The following is a 15,442-nucleotide window of genomic DNA, read 5'->3' as shown; positions in this document are numbered from 1 at the left end:
AATCTAATGTACCTACAACTAACTGGTCTTTTCCAGCCATGTTACATTGCTGGTCCGTAGTCATCCTCTGATTGGTGTCACTTGCACGTTTCATGTAATTTATCTGGCTTTTACATCAAAGTCTAAAGAGTGTAATAGCAGAACTGATTCCAAAGTCAGCTGCGAGGACCATTAGCATCTTTGTCCTCATTGTTCCCATTTCAGGGTCACACAACGCAACCCTAGCGCCCAGCTTCTCACAGCTTCTCCTGTTAATTAATAGCGCACGCCTGCATGTGGCATACTGTATGCAGCCCCGGGGTCACTCATTTCAAAGAACATTTACAGGAACCTGTCATGGCTTAGGCCGGGAAAAGGGAAATGAGAAATTCTAGTGCAGCTTTGTACAGATGTCTGATGTCCCAATGAGGAAAAGCATGAAGCAGGTGAGGTAAATGGAAACCTATAAAATCATGAGGGGATCAATACGGACTGACTGTTCACTGCTTATTCCAGTGTAAGAGGAAGGGGATAGTAAATTGAGCTAGGAGGTGGCAGGGTCAGAGCAAACAAAAGGATGTGGCGCTTCACGTAACACATAGTTAGGCACTGGTATTGCTTGCCATGGGCTGCTATGGGTGCGAAATACGTGAGCGTTACAGGGCTGTATGGTCATGAGAGTGACTTGAGAGCTATGTATAGAAATCATGGATTCACAGAACGGTTTGGGTTGGAAGGGCTCTTAAAGATCACCCAGCTCCCACCCCCCATGGGCAGGGACACCTCCCGCTAGCCCAGGTTGCTCCAAGCCCTGTCCAACCTGGCCTTGAACACTTCCAGGGACGGGGCACCCACAGCTTTTCTGGGCAACCTGTGCCAGCGCCTCGCCACCCTCACAGGGAAGAATTTCTTTCCAATATCTAATCTAAATCTCCTGTCCTGTACCTTTAGAATGTCCTGTGCCTTAGTAAGTCCGCAAGTCACAAATTGTAGGAGACTGGAAGAGTGTTCAGGTAAAAATATTGCTTGTATTCTTCCATAGAGCAACTGATTTTGACTCAAAAGTCTCAAGCTGGGGAATTTCATAGAATTTAGTTTATTGCCAACTAACATAAACTTTCAATTACTGATTCTGGTATTGAGAAAGAAAGATGACAAACAACTAAATTGCTTGGATTGCTTAATATAAACCAGAAAATTTACTTGCAGTATCAGGTTTTAATATCGCTTGAATTCATTCCTCTAAAGTTTGATTTTGCCTGTCAGTTCAACTAAGTAGCACCCCTTTTTATATAAAATTCTACATATTTTTTTCAAATCCATGCCTAAATTATTTCATCTGCTGAAAAATTCCTTTTGAAAAGAACTATTTGTAGGTGTTTGTTCTGTTTGACTTTGTTGACTTCTCAGGTAATTGGTACTTTCACTTGTACATCAGAGACTGCTCTGCTTGGTGGATTGTAACAGCATTAATAGGACCTCAAGGGCTCTCCATCTGCTAGGAACAGGTAGTAGAATTTAAAAAGTAGGGGAAAAATGCAGTGATATCTAGAGTAGCTTAATTAGAATTTTTAAAGATGTTGCAAGTCTCAGAGTACTTCAGAAACCTTGCCCACAAGTCTGCACAGTGCACCTAGGGACAGCCACAAAACAGACTGGCTTTCTCATATGTAGGGACTGATGTCCTGTTTTGCACACTAATACATCCCAAACAATCCACTGATTCCAGCAATTTCGGGTTTTAATCTAGTTTTTTTCTTTTGTGTTTCTAAATTTTAGAGTTACAGTTTGTAGCCAAGAAAGTTCCACTTGAAGTTGAGATACTGTTTGAGGAGTTTATCCAATGGGAATAAGTTTGGCAGCTATGTGGAGGAGGTGCTTCTCACAGCAGCAGGAGTGTTGCAAAGCAAGACTTAATAGTCTGCTTTTCAGAGAACAATTTACAAATTACTTTAAAAAAATGACATTGTTAGTGCTGATATAAAAATTATTAACGTAAGTTTTGCGTTGTCTCATTTGGGTTTTGGTAGTCAAATGTAATTAATAGCAAGAGCAGTTAAAAGATTTTAGTTTTCCTTAAAATAGGTGCTTCTTAAAAATCACAGACTTCAGTTATGATATATTTTCTGAATTTAAATATATAGTGATATTCCTTGCCAAAGAAAACTCAAGAGTGTATACTAGAACAACTGAAGTATCATAGTTCAAAGATTGACATGCATTGATTCACAAGATTGATTTGGCGGAGCTGTAATGGATTTTTCCCAAGTGTGTCAGCAAAGTAATACGCATTTACCAAGGGTTTTATTTTAAGTTTTGAAAACATAAGTAAAATTGTATATAACGTTGGGCTGAAGCAACACAATTCTTCCTTTTTCTACCATTGAAGAAATAGCTGCATTTTTTTCCACTGAATCAGAAATGTATCATACTTGGGAAATTAATTAGTTGCCCCCTCCCCTTTTTTTTCACACTGGATCTAAAAATGCATTTAATGAGAAAATGTGAACAGCAGGAATTTTAATCCATGCTCTTGCAAAAACTGTTGCTTTTAAAATAGTGTTATACCTCTTAAAGGAAAAGTAATTTTCTGAGAACATTTTTGTTTGTTTAAAAGCATTTGAGAAACTGTGCATGACATAAAAATATATATATTTTTAGTAGTTCACAGGAGAGTTGCTGATTGTTCCATTTCAGAAAACTTTTCAGCGTTACAGGACCTAATGCCATAAGGAATACAAAGTATGCAAGATAAGACCATATCCCCGTCATAACAAAAGAACTTTTTAAGTTATGCAGACGTGGTCTGGAGATAGGGGAATAAGACAGACACTAGAAGGTAATTAAGAATGAGATTACAATTTTCATCTAATACTCTCCCAGCTTATATTTGGCTTTATTTGTTTGCAGCAGCATCATCTTTACTGTCATCAGCTTTCTGCATGACAAAGCCAGTAGACTTGGCCACAATTTGGGTAGTTAGCTGTCCTCATGCAGATCCCGAGCTGCATCCTTGTTGTCTTCTAGTACAAACACAAGTGCTTGTTCAGCCTCCAGGCTAGCAGGAGATCACTTTGTTTTTCAAAATGACAAGGAAATCATGAATATCAAGGAAATCAAGGAATCTTCCATCTGCCAGTATGCCTAACTGAGCAGGCCATCTTCTAAACAACGTTTACAACTTGGGCGGAGTCTGGGGTTTGATGGCAGTGTTAACAGGGGCAGCAGCTGTACAAGCATCTCGGTGTAGTTTGTCAGTAGTTTCATCTATATTAGGCCAAATCCTAATCCCACAGCAAAAGAATTAAATTACATACTTACTAGATATATTCTTACCTTCAACACAGCTTCCCTTAACACCTAGAATTGTGAGTCACTTAGACCTTGAATTCATTCTCCACAAACGATTAGCAAGCTCTTTGGCAATGTTTCATCCCCCTTGATTGCCCTGGTCTCCTGTTTTCTTTCTCCCACAGCAAGAGTCCTTTTCACTAGGGATGGTAACAACCCCATGGCCCTCAGAGTCAGGGAGACAAGAGCAGGGACGTATGCTCCAGTGCCCCACATCTTTCATGGAAAAAATGGGAAAAATGTATGCTTACTGTGAGATTAGTATTGATTTAATGGTTTCTGTTCTTTGTAAAAGAACCATGCTACATACAACAGTATAAACATATTTAGTAACATACACAATTTAACATAAAATAAAGACATATTCAGTAATGCGTGACTGTAGAAAAAATGTTACAAAAAGCACTCAAAGATGTGATCCTCACCCCTTAAAAAGGGTAAATTGCCTGTATGATGGTGATGCATGTTAATTCTCAACTTTGGTTCAATTTGTTTTTCTCTCTTCCACCCTGGCACATAACATCCATGGACATCTCGGCATCAGGACAGGTACACTTGCAGATCTGGCAGATTGCGGTAAAACATCAGTGCAATTCTGTATTACTGATCTGCAGAAAATGTGCAGTTATTGTATCTGGAAAGGTCTGATGGGTGCACACTGCTCCCTGGATTGTGCTGGGAATCACCTGTAAAAGCTGCACAGCTGTCTTTTCTATATAGACCCACAATTCAGAACTTTACGCAATCCTTTCCCCCATGTAGAACTATTGATCCCAAATACCTGTGGAAGCAGAGCACCAGACATCAGTCCCTTCTTTCACTCCCTAGTGCTCCGCTTTCTTGCGAGCGGCGGGGAATAACACGCAGCCGACTCAGTATGAGTGATAAAGCATGATTCACTTTATTAGCCCGAATAGCTCTTATTTATACAGTGTATCTAATTATGCATACTCAGCAGTCTATGATTGGCTAGAATCACTACCTACTCATTTTCATGGTCCTCCTACTTGCGGTTAGCTAGCTTACATAACTTCTTTATCTTTACTGCACATACCTCCTTAGAGTCGTTTGTGAAGCTTGTTAAGGTCGCGGTGTACTTGCAATTCTACAGCCATCAGCATAGCTGGCAATTTCAGCTGAGGCCTAGTCTTGATAGCACCCCGGTTAGATTCGGCTCTGCTTGTACAAATGCTCTAATGATCTGTGACCCTTCTCATCCAGCCATTCTCCAACACTTTCTCATCAAAATAATATGCTTAACATTGAATACCATTTCTTCTTTGTTGTTGCCTTTTTTTTTTTTTTTTTAGTACCCTTATTTTACTTGTACTGGAGCACTTTTTAAAAAGTCATAATCTGCTGTGTTTAACATTTCAGTAAACAACAAAAGAAGAGTTAATACAAAATTTAAAAGATGGACTTTCAGAGAATGCTGGGGTTACTGAATTTCACATACATCAGATTCAGATGATACACATGAAAATGTTACTGTACCAGTCAATATTTTAGGACAATTTACTTTTGATTGAACTACTCCACTGATCCGTCCAGAGGTACTGCATCAACTGGCAAGATTCCCACATTGGTTTTCAAAAGTGAAAAAGAAAATCTTCCTCTCCTGCCTCAATAAATATACAGCATTTTTTTTAGTAATACAGTGCTGTTACTATACTGGCTTTCACCTGGATGGATCTTGGAGTGGGCTCGGAGATTTATGAAGGTCCTTGAATCTACCCATAAATCCATCTGCAGGATGGTATATAAAAAAAGCAGGTTCTAAAACCAGGGCATCTCCTCAAAATGTTAACTCTTGGTTAGTTCAGTGAGTATTCTATTTTTTACTTTCACACAGGAGGTGAGAAGAATCCTCCAAGTCTCTTAAGACTGAGGTATTAAAAAATGTTTGTGATCTAGAAATAGCTGCTATAGCTACCAATAGCTATTATTTAACAACAAAATGTGTCCGTCTTGTGTTAGAAACACAAACAACTACAAGAAGAAAACAATTTCAAAGCAAACTTCCTATTTTTGTTTGACTAATACACACTGGCTTGGGTCAGCGCTCACATACCTTAGCTATTAACAACCAAACAAGACAGAATTTGAAAAATCAGTAGCACAGTCACTGGCTCTAAAATTATATTTGTGTTCATGTAATTGCCCTCCAATGCAAAAAGAAGCCAGCAGCTAAAAATTAAAGTAAGCCTTGCCACTGAAGAACTTGTAAGAATTTCTGAGACCTGATTTGGTTTCTAGTTCTGCTTAGATGTTACCCTTATAATTAGTCTCATGATTAATGGGACCAATTGTGTGTCAGAGCCTTTATAGGACCAGAGACTTAGCTGGTTACACTAAAAGCATGTAAGAAGTATGGAGTCGTGTATTTTGACAGTTAAAATATTTTGCATCTTGACTGGCAGTCCGAAGTTTAAAGTCTAATATATTGCCTTTGGATATTTGGGGATGGCGTTTAAAGTTCCTGTGTCCAGCACATTGTTTTGAGAGGTGATTTGGGGTTTTTTTGGGTATGTGTGTGTGTTTGTTTTGATTTAGCTTTTTAGGTTTTTTCCTTTCTTTTTAATTTACTAGTATCCAGACACCTGCCTATATCTATTCAATAAAAACCAAGTAAGTTGCTATATTCACTGGTTGTGTTTTGTTAAAAATGCTCTGCTAACCTACATAGCAGAGATGATGACATCTTAACTGTAACCCCAGACCTCAAAGCACCTCTGTGTGGGCATGCATACCACACACACGTGTATAAATGGAGCCACTGGCCAGGTTTTAACACCTTCACACCCTTTATATGATCATACATGCTACTAATATTTCTACATGTGTGGAAAAATCTGAATTTCAAACAATCCAACAAAAGGCAAAAACCAGACTGCCTTCAGTTATTTGGTTGACATGTTAGCAGCAGCCTTGAAGAGAAGAAAAGCAATTTTTATGTGCACATTAAGGGCACTGTCAACTTAAGTTGGATCAAAAAATCTTAAATACTAACAAAAATGTTTTAATTATTTTTTAAAAAATCCTCAATAATAAACAAATTTGGAAATATGAATAATTTCCAGGCATTTCTGAAACAAAAAATGTATAAACCTAAAGATCCCAATGAAACAAAGGTGAACAGATTTCACTGTTTGAATGAAAACAGTGAAAGAAAGAAGGGGTTATTAAATTTTTCATTGATTCAGGATATTCTAAATCAACAGATAAATAGATGTTTCAAATATCACAGTCTGTAAAAGGTTTAAAAATGTCTGTGAGATATGCAATATAATTTGAAATTATCTAGAAAGGATATTTGGGAGTCTGTTCCCCCCACCCCGATCCATTTTATTGTAGGCATTTAACAGCATTTCTTCTAGCTAAGATCAGTGACTGCTTCCCAGTTGCATGGATTTTTATCACCCGGCATGAAAATCTAAAAGCTTTAAAAAGAGTTTAAAAAGTTAAGATGATTATAAAACTACAAAAATGGGTAAGGAAACAAAGTCAGTGTTAATAATATAAAAGATTTTCTTAAAAAACATCCCGTTGGCTGGATTTTAAGTTGACATCCATTCAGTTCTTTCCTACCGAGCATCTGATTCTTGCTTGCAAACTGTCACCAGAAATGGATATATTCATTTTTTAATGCCCAGAAATTGAAATGTGAGCCTTAATCTAGACACTCAAGGGTTCACTCAGTTTCTGAATGGTAAAAAATCAAAGCAACCCTCTCAGAGAGTTTTATTTTCTAGACAATCAAAAAGCTCCAGAATGCTCCAAGATCCACAAATATAGTTAAGTCACTTCTACAAATAAGGTTCAGTTTATAAGAATTTGTCATTTAAACTAGACTAAAGGACTTCAGTTATGAAACTGCCTTACAAAACATCAGTAAATGACCACACCTGGAAGATTTACAAGGTCTTGCACCAAGAGGTTAAATGCGCTACAAATACCAGTGCAGCATGTATTCCTTTCGTGAAATACAGTGCAATTATGTGCAAAAAAGTACGTTAAAACGTATACTCCTAAACAAAGTCAATTACGCTGAGCTAAGACTTTAAGTAGTCTGCATGGCCTTTGAAAAGCTTTGAGAAAGTGATTATATTAGAAATAACTCTCCTAAAAACATTATTTTTGATTCTTCATTAAGCACCATGTGAATATTTTAAAACAGCTACATCATATTCTCAAAGCTTGTAGAGGCTGGATCTACAATGGAAGATTTCAGGAAAAAACATCCAAAAAACAAAGTGGAAAGCACAGCAAACAGATTTACATGAACATCTGGTCACAAGAATGCGGATAAACTACATCCGCTTCCAAATACAAAGGCTGAAGGACTCCACTGAAAACAAGGCAGCACAATATGACAGATCAATAGGAAACATCGATTTTGGTGGTCACTTGCCATCTGGAATGTGAACGGTGTACCCCCCACCCACACCCCCTACCCAGTGTTACACAAACCTTAACACTTCCATTCTCTACGCACAAGACACACAAGAACAATCTCTAAGACCAAAGCAAGCAGGTTGAAGTAAAATCACGGAAGGTCTCCGCAGTCATTCCTGCAGCTTTTACTACATACAGACTTTTGCAAGAGGTTAATCTTCCTTACTCCGAATGTCCTCATGGATTCAGAGTTTGCTAGCCTGCAGCTCAGCACAGCTCAGCTGTGTGAGAAGCCAAACCTGATAGTTTCATCGTGGCGCACTAGTCAGAACCATGCTCAGCCGATACTCCACATCTAGTGGCTTCTACCAGTACTTACAGCGAGGTGGCACCTTCATGCTAGAATGACCAGAAGTTGGGATGCCTGGTCACTAAATATCATTTTGGATCCCTATTTGTAGTCTTGCCCCACTTCCATTAGCGAGTCCGTCTCCCCACAAACACAGATAATCTGTGGCTTTCTCAGGTGTTCTCATATGCAGAAGTCCGTCCTTTATCAGATAAGCAGATACCAAAAGGACATACCCTCTGATGTTGGATGGACTCAACAAAAATAAAGAGTAGCAGTCCAGAAGACTAGCTCTGGTAGGCTGCAGGTGGCATTTTAAAATTGCCAGCAAGATGTACAAGCCCACATTTTGCTCACATTTTCAAAAGTGCTAGGGACCCAAAACCACGGCAGGATTTTCAGAGGAGCTCAGCTCCAAATCTGGCATCTACATGAGTTGTCTCTGATGGTCTTAATTTAGATGACTCAAATAGGGGCTGCTACAGAGCCCTGAATTTTTTAAAGATCTTGTCCCAGTGATATTTCTGTGATGAAGTGTGTCAATATGATACTGTTCAGCTACTACAAAGTCAAATCTACAGATGGCCTGGAACAGGGACCACTGAAGGTTATACAACCTGAATTACAGAAAATAAATGTAGCACATGATGCCAGTATCTTCTTGTGAAGGTGGCACTCATCAAGAACTTGGACCAGACCATTTCAAATCAAGTCTCTTTACCTACTACTGTTTTCAGGAATCACTAGTAAAGTCACTTGTTTAAAAAGAAGCTTGTTCTTTCCTCATCCTACCTGATCTGGTAATGAGTTCTTAACTGTACTTGTGATATCAGAATCACCTCTCACAAGCAAATTGCAACATCACCATAGGACTGCTGTTTCTCTGAAGGATGAAGCAGATAGAGAAGCTGAATTGTTCTTCTTCAGTATGTAAAATAAAAGCACAAGGCATGCAAAAACCAACCCTAACTGGTTAAATCAGAGGGCTCTTTGTTTTTTAGGTTCCATCTCACGTTTTCCAAGTGTAAAGTCTTTACACTAAAAAACCTCAAGAAGCACTGTCTTAAGCGGGAGGAACTGCTCACTCTGTCAGCCACGTCTGTCTACAGGCTTCTGATCTAGCACTTACTCCAGCGAGAAAGACTCATACAATTTGCATTTTCATCAAACACTTATGAACCACATAGTAAAAAAAGCATTAACAGTCTTATTTCACAGTATATTTCAGTTTTTGTCTCTTCATTAGGAAACAGTAGGTTACCCATAAGCAAACAGGCTTTCTGTTGGTGGTGTGTTTTCTAAAGCTTCCTAGCTTGATTTTTGATAGCTTATATCAACTTGCTTCTGGAAAGGTAAAAAAAATCTCACCTCCTTTGAAAACCAACCTGTTATTTATCCTAGCAAAGAAACAGGAGGTCTACACTGGAGGCTTGTTGGTTTTTTTAAAATAAATACTTGGATAAATTTACATAACATAAAGCATGAGAGAGATCACTGAAGACTAGAAGAAAATATAGTAAAAGAGAAAGAAAAGGATTTGCATACAAAGAGGCTAGTAAAAACTTCTGAGATTTCCTACTCAATAGCTTCAAGAAGGGTATTCAGAGCTCTTTTATATGCATAGCTCAGATATTTATATTTATATTTAACTGCGCCTCATCTACACCACCTGTCAATCTGGCTATTTAATCTACCAGAATCAGAATTCCCCAGTAACCTGGCTGACAGCTTTTAACTTCTACTTTAAAAAGCTGAAAAGAATTGGGCAGTTCACTTAATCTAAACTGAGAGACCAGGACACTAGACACCATAACGTGTGCTTAATGTTTCTTAAGCCAAGACTACTAATGTTTAAATGACATGAAAGACACATCTGATGATCTGTAGTCCAAGCTCTTGAGAGAGGAAGATGCAGTAAAAACAATTCTGAAAGAGAAGCTTGTTCTCTAAATACCTGCAATTAAGGACACGTGAAACACATTTATTCTGTCTATGCTTTCAGCAGCAGCATATTCTCATTATCCTGGTTTGTCTGCCCTGGTTTCCAGGTCAAATCCACCAAACAAACACTTAAGGTTCACAGTTTAGATAATGCTGTCCTAATACAGCAGGATCACAACTTAGTTTAGAAAAGTTCCAAGATAATGAATGAAAACTACATTTCTTTTAACATAATCTTCAGAGAGAATATGGTGCCCCTTTCACATCAGGGATTAAAGACCATGACAGCATTATTTGAAGAAACTTGTTATCAAAACAACACAGAGGTGCTCCACCTGCAAAATCAAAACTAGGAGGCAGACACCCCACTGGAAATTGCTCAACTACAACCTCTGTGAACCCCAGACAGAAGATGCTTCACAGATTGCTGGTGCACAGCACTGAAAACTTAAAAAGTATTAAAAATTCCAGTTCTCCCCACTCTTCTATTAAAAAATGGAATAATAAAAAACAGCACAGTCTCACTAAATGGGCAAATACGCAGTTTTCTGTTGCAGACCGACCACTGTCGGGGACACTTTAAATGCTCCTGCTCTCCTCTCACTGCTACATAAGCGTTTCTCGGTCTGACAAACTCCTGTGGATTTCCTGCTTGTCATCACCATCGGCATCATCATCATCAGCTGGATCGTTTTCCTCTCCAGACTCCACATATATGGGCCAATCGTTATCGGCATCACCCTTCTCTTGGCCTTCTGATGAAGGTTCCATTAGGCTGAGGTTAATGGGCATCGAGTCCTCGTGGGTAGTGGTCACACAGGTGCAGCTGTCACACAAGCCAAAGCGTCGCAATCCTTGGGACAGGCTACTTGTGAACGTTCTCCTGCAACCTTTACAGATAATTGGCTTGTTTGATCGATGCACCTGAAGTTAAAAATAGAACACTTTGGTAAAAAAGGCAAATCTGCCTTCTTGCTTTAGCTCTTTCTGGGCTGCTGGTTTGCATATATTCCTAGAACAGAAAAACAACTACACTTGAGCGAAAGGGCAGACAATCCCATCACATTTTCAGCGAGCGACAAGGATTTGGGGCTACCTAAGTACTAATGAACCAAATATCGGCAGCTTCACTTATTATTAGAGCAACAATCATTTTGTCCAACATATTTGGGGAAATACGGTCGGGAAATGCCAAACTACTTTTAAACATTTCCTGATAGATATAATCTTTCAAACTTACACTTAAAGCATGACTCCGAAGGTGTTCCTGCCGAGTGAAACGTTTCCCACACGTCTCACAGGGGTAGGGTCTCTCACCTGTGTGAGAGCGAATGTGCCGTTTTAGTATTCCTTTCTGTTTAGCCGTGTAGGGACAGAACGGACATTTGTGAAGCTTGATTGGCACAACTAACACATCACCTTTTGGAAGAAAAACACAACGCATTAGATTAGGCAGTTCACCAACATTAGCTATGTTGGCTTCTCATCCTCCTCGCTGCAAATCTGAGTCAAGATAATTGCATGTTCCCCTCTCTTTGTACTTGGCTTACCTGAAATTTCTGTAGGTTGGGCAATTTCAGGAGACATTCACGCTACTGCAGATGATCAAGTCCCTTGAAAACCAGCCTGCCTATATTTATAGAGCTGATACTTTAAGGGAGTTGGCTCACAACAGAAAAACAAATTAATTATTGTAAGAAGCCATTTAATTCACTGCCAAAATTTGCTTTTAGTGCAGTGGGGTCTCTGCGCTACTTCAGCCATAGAAAGTCTCCTACATTTTTTTTTTTTTTTTTTTTTTTTTTTTTTACGATCCCATTAGTGTTAAACAGCATTAGAAACTAAAATCTTTAAGACAAATTACAGGCAGAAGTAGCACGGATGTTTCCCATGTGCTTTCACAAAGTGCATAGATGTGGATGTGGGGAACCCACCTGAAAACATGAGTGCTTGTTCCTACTGCCATTCACTTCAGCCTTTCTATTGGTAATAACAAGATGAAGGACTCGAATATATTTGCTGATGATATTTTACTTTTCCTAAAAATCAAACTATATGCACACAAGTAATATGTAATTTATGAAATCAGATGGAAGAAGAGAGAATTCAATTTGGACGATCACATTTTACATAAACGTGGGTGTCGCCAAGGTTTTTAGCATCAGCCGATATAAGCTTCCTTTCCAGTATAAAGGTTGAGATGTTACCCTAAAAGATTAGCTTTTCCTGTTTCAGGTACAGACTCAGAAAAGTGTTTGTGTATCAAGCCTTGAGCTCTTCAACAGTTACACCAAAGTAGGTGGAGCTGTAAAACATTGCCTGTACTAAGGTTTGTCCAACCCAGTCTCCAAAAACCGAGCACCTAGTGTTAACGTGCGAGTGAAATCAACCTCACCCAATTTGGGACCTTTACAAGGTATTGCTAATCCCTGCTAAGCATTTAGAGCTCCGTTTAAAGAAATAAAAGAAAACCAGTTCTTAGACCTGCCTTGCTTCCAGGCCCTCTAGAGGTGCCAGTTTACCCTCTATCAGCTGCGAAGGGGACCAGGATGACTGGAACAGATGTAGACACCTGAAAGTAAGCGGTATTCATCCCATCTGTCAGCCTGAAAGTGTGAAAACACCGTTCTTTTATCAGGACCTTGTACTTCTCATTCCTGGTGTCTTCAGGTAGCAGGACCACTAAAAGCTGAGAAGAGATACTTCCATTCTACCAAATGCTTACAATGTTCAGTTTTAGTAGAGAAACATGACTAATGCAAGGTTTGGGTTTTTTTTCCCCCCACTTCTATTTAAAGCACATCTACTATTAACATTTCTAATACGTTGTCATAACACTTGATGTCCTCTAGCAAATTCTAGAAGCACTTCCCTTGTAACGATTCATTAATAGTCTGAAGATTTTAAGAGGGAAAAAGTAAGCAAAGTTTGCGTGTTAAGATGCTCTTGCCTTGCTACATGTCAAAACCCATAGGTGCGATCTGGTGACAGCACTCTGCGCTGATTACTTTAGTCGCTGGTGACTTTAGGACTGAGTTTGTGATTTTATCAGGTTCCTTAGTTTAAAGCAGTGAGAGAACATACTGGTTTTATTGGCTTTAAGATCACACAGGCATGCTTGAGCTGGAAATAACATGAATGTAAGCTTGCTATCTAGAGTATTCAGTGAAAGATTTCCTGCTGCCCACACCGTTCCTACATGTCACATCCTGAACAGCTCTGGTGTTTGTCAGAGCTGCCTCTCATCTTACTAAGGCAGTTTGGATGAGGCAAGTTGTGCACCAGCATTACCATAAGCAGATAAAATGCCCAAATCCTTATTGTCCACTTCAGGAGAAATGCATATGGATATGATCATCTTCTTCTCCAGGTCCCCGACACTGCTGCTTGGAGATATTCCTGCCAACGTGAGACATCCCAACAAGTGCTGCGCTTGGGAAAGCAGTGAAACCTCAGGTGACCAGCAGCTGAAAAGTGAGTCTGAAAAGTAAGTCTGCCTTTAGAGGTAAGTCTCCTCTTTATGCAATACCACAGAGTTTAAAGCTTTCAGTGCTCTTAAATAATTTCTAGGTATCACTCTGTATTGAATAAAGCTGATGTCTGCTCTTTTGAAGTTCAAAGTATAACAGCGAACAGATTTATCATCTAGCAACCGATGCGCTGGCAGGAGCTCCAGTGGAATAAGCTACTTCTGCTCTGTCAGGTTCTACATCAGATCCCTCTTGTGGCAGCTCAATTTATCTTTCTGATTGCTCTTCCTAACGCTAACATTATGAGAGGAAGATTCTTTTTAAAAATTCACCTGCCATTCAACAAGGTCCCAAATGAGATAGATTGTTTATTAAAGCAGTATCACCAACACTCACGCTCCAGCACCTCTTTCAAAGAGACTGTAAAAGCTGTTCGGAATACTTACCTCCCAAATGCTGCACTGAATAAATGAGTACAGCTTTCTTTTGAAGTCCAGAACAATAGTTTATTTTGCTACGGCATATATAGTCAGCAATATATTCCTGAACAAGAACGAGTGTAACAAAGGAAATAGCACAACTAAGCAGTTTCCTCCTCAGTTATACAGACTACAGCCCCCCGGAGTCCTCTCACCTGTGTCCTCACCATACCAGTCGCTGTGAATGTCCATCATGGAACTCATGGCTACCCCTGCATCCTCTGGCCTACCCTCAAAGCCCCGGACAAAGTGATGAACCACATCATCCTTTCTCTGCGCTGAGCTGTTGCGCAACAGGGCCTCTAGGAATTGTTTCATATGATAGTTATTGCAGGCCAGGTCCATCGCCTGCCCGCCGTGCAGCCCCTCTTCCATCTGCTCGAGGGACAATGGAGTCGGATACTGCGGCAGCCGTTCGCCCACTTCTACCTCTACTTCATCTGAGTCAAACTCCACTTTGGGTTCCACCCCCTTAGGCAGCGAAGAATTAACGTCGTCTGGAGAGTCACTGCTTACAGGGTCTCTGACCACAAGCTCCAGGGGATGGCAGCTGCTGCACTCACCGCAGGGAGGATCTCTCTGGCAATCCGAAATCCTTTCCTTTTCCTGCAGGGAAGAGACAGAGGCAGAGCACTGGCTCTTGGAGCCGTACGAGGTGCCCTCTCTCGCAGAACTAGCGCTCCCACTATCAGCCTGATAGAAAGCAGCTTCTCTCTCTATTTTCCTGCAAATATCTAACGAAGACCTTATATACGTTTTGCAGAAGTTGACCACATCGGTCATCTGCAAATAGCTAGCTGCAGACATCACCTCAATCACATTTTCCCCACAGAGATCCAGCTTCCCGGAGTAGAGGAAATCGAGGATGATGGAGAAAGCCTCCGAGGTGACAATGTCCAGAGAAGCGGTGCTGTGGCGTCCACTATCTTGGATGTAGTGGATCAGGAGGGCTCGGAAATAGCCGCTGTTGGCAAACAGGATGTTTTTGTGCGCTTTGAAGATCCTCCCCTCCACGATAATGCTGCAGTCGCAGAAGAAGTCCCTCTTGCGCTGCTCGTTGAGCTCTCCCAGGAGCTTGGCGTAGTACGACTGCATCTCCATTGCTCCTGCTGCCGGGGTTAACGAGAAGGCACGGTCAGCCGCAGGGTCCCGCCACACGCCGGCCTCCCCCCGCAGCCGCCGGGAGCTCCTGCGGCCCGCCCCTGCCTCTGCCCCCGCCGGGCACAGCCACTGTGCCGCGCTTCCACCGGCCCGGCCCGGCCCCGGCCGCCGCCGCCCCCCGGCCGCTCGGCCTCTCACCTCCTCCGCCCCCCGGGCCGGGCCGCTCGGCCCCTCACCTCCGCGGCCTCTCACCTTCGCCGCCGCCGCCGCCGCCGCCACCACCACCACCACCACCACCACCGCCGCCCCCCTGCCGCTAGCCCCTCACCTCCGCCGCCAGCCGCCCGGCCGCCGTACCGCCGGCCGCCTCCCGGCAG

At 41.1% G+C, this 15,442-nt stretch overlaps 1 protein-coding gene across 6 annotated transcripts; it reads right to left on the bottom strand.

Annotated features, from left to right (window-relative positions):
- Window positions 1-4,623: 4,623 nt before the first annotated feature.
- On the bottom strand, window positions 4,624-15,442 carry ZBTB8B (zinc finger and BTB domain containing 8B). 6 transcript variants are annotated; one of them, XM_040587764.1, is made up of 6 exons: window positions 15,394-15,442; window positions 14,775-15,073; window positions 14,120-14,570; window positions 13,307-13,495; window positions 11,256-11,434; window positions 4,624-10,939 (listed from the first exon to the last, which is right to left on the bottom strand). In XM_040587764.1, exons 2-6 carry the CDS (start codon window positions 15,063-15,065, stop codon window positions 10,622-10,624), a joined length of 1,428 nt encoding a protein of 475 aa, XP_040443698.1. In that variant the 5' UTR covers window positions 15,066-15,073; window positions 15,394-15,442; the 3' UTR covers window positions 4,624-10,621. The 6 variants fall into 6 exon arrangements, with proteins under 6 accessions (XP_040443698.1, XP_040443695.1, XP_040443696.1 ...); XM_040587761.1 differs by having other exon boundaries at window positions 14,120-15,073; XM_040587762.1 differs by lacking the exon at window positions 15,394-15,442 and adding an exon at window positions 15,318-15,336 and having other exon boundaries at window positions 14,120-15,073.

This window comes from Falco naumanni, chromosome 3, assembly GCF_017639655.2.
Source record: "Falco naumanni isolate bFalNau1 chromosome 3, bFalNau1.pat, whole genome shotgun sequence".
Lineage (NCBI taxonomy): Eukaryota > Metazoa > Chordata > Aves > Falconiformes > Falconidae > Falco > Falco naumanni.
This window is presented reverse-complemented; position numbering and strand designations above follow the sequence as displayed.

Coding starts and splice junctions, on each gene's coding strand:
- ZBTB8B (XM_040587761.1), bottom strand. CDS start 15,065: ATGGAGATGCAGTCGTACTACGCCAAGCTCCTGGGAGAGCTCAACGAG. Junction 11,435..13,306: donor GGGCATTTTATCTGCTTATG/GTAATGCTGGTG, acceptor TTCTTCCAAAAG/GTGATGTGTTAGTTGTGCCA. Junction 10,940..11,255: donor TTCGGAGTCATGCTTTAAGT/GTAAGTTTGAAA, acceptor TTTTAACTTCAG/GTGCATCGATCAAACAAGCC.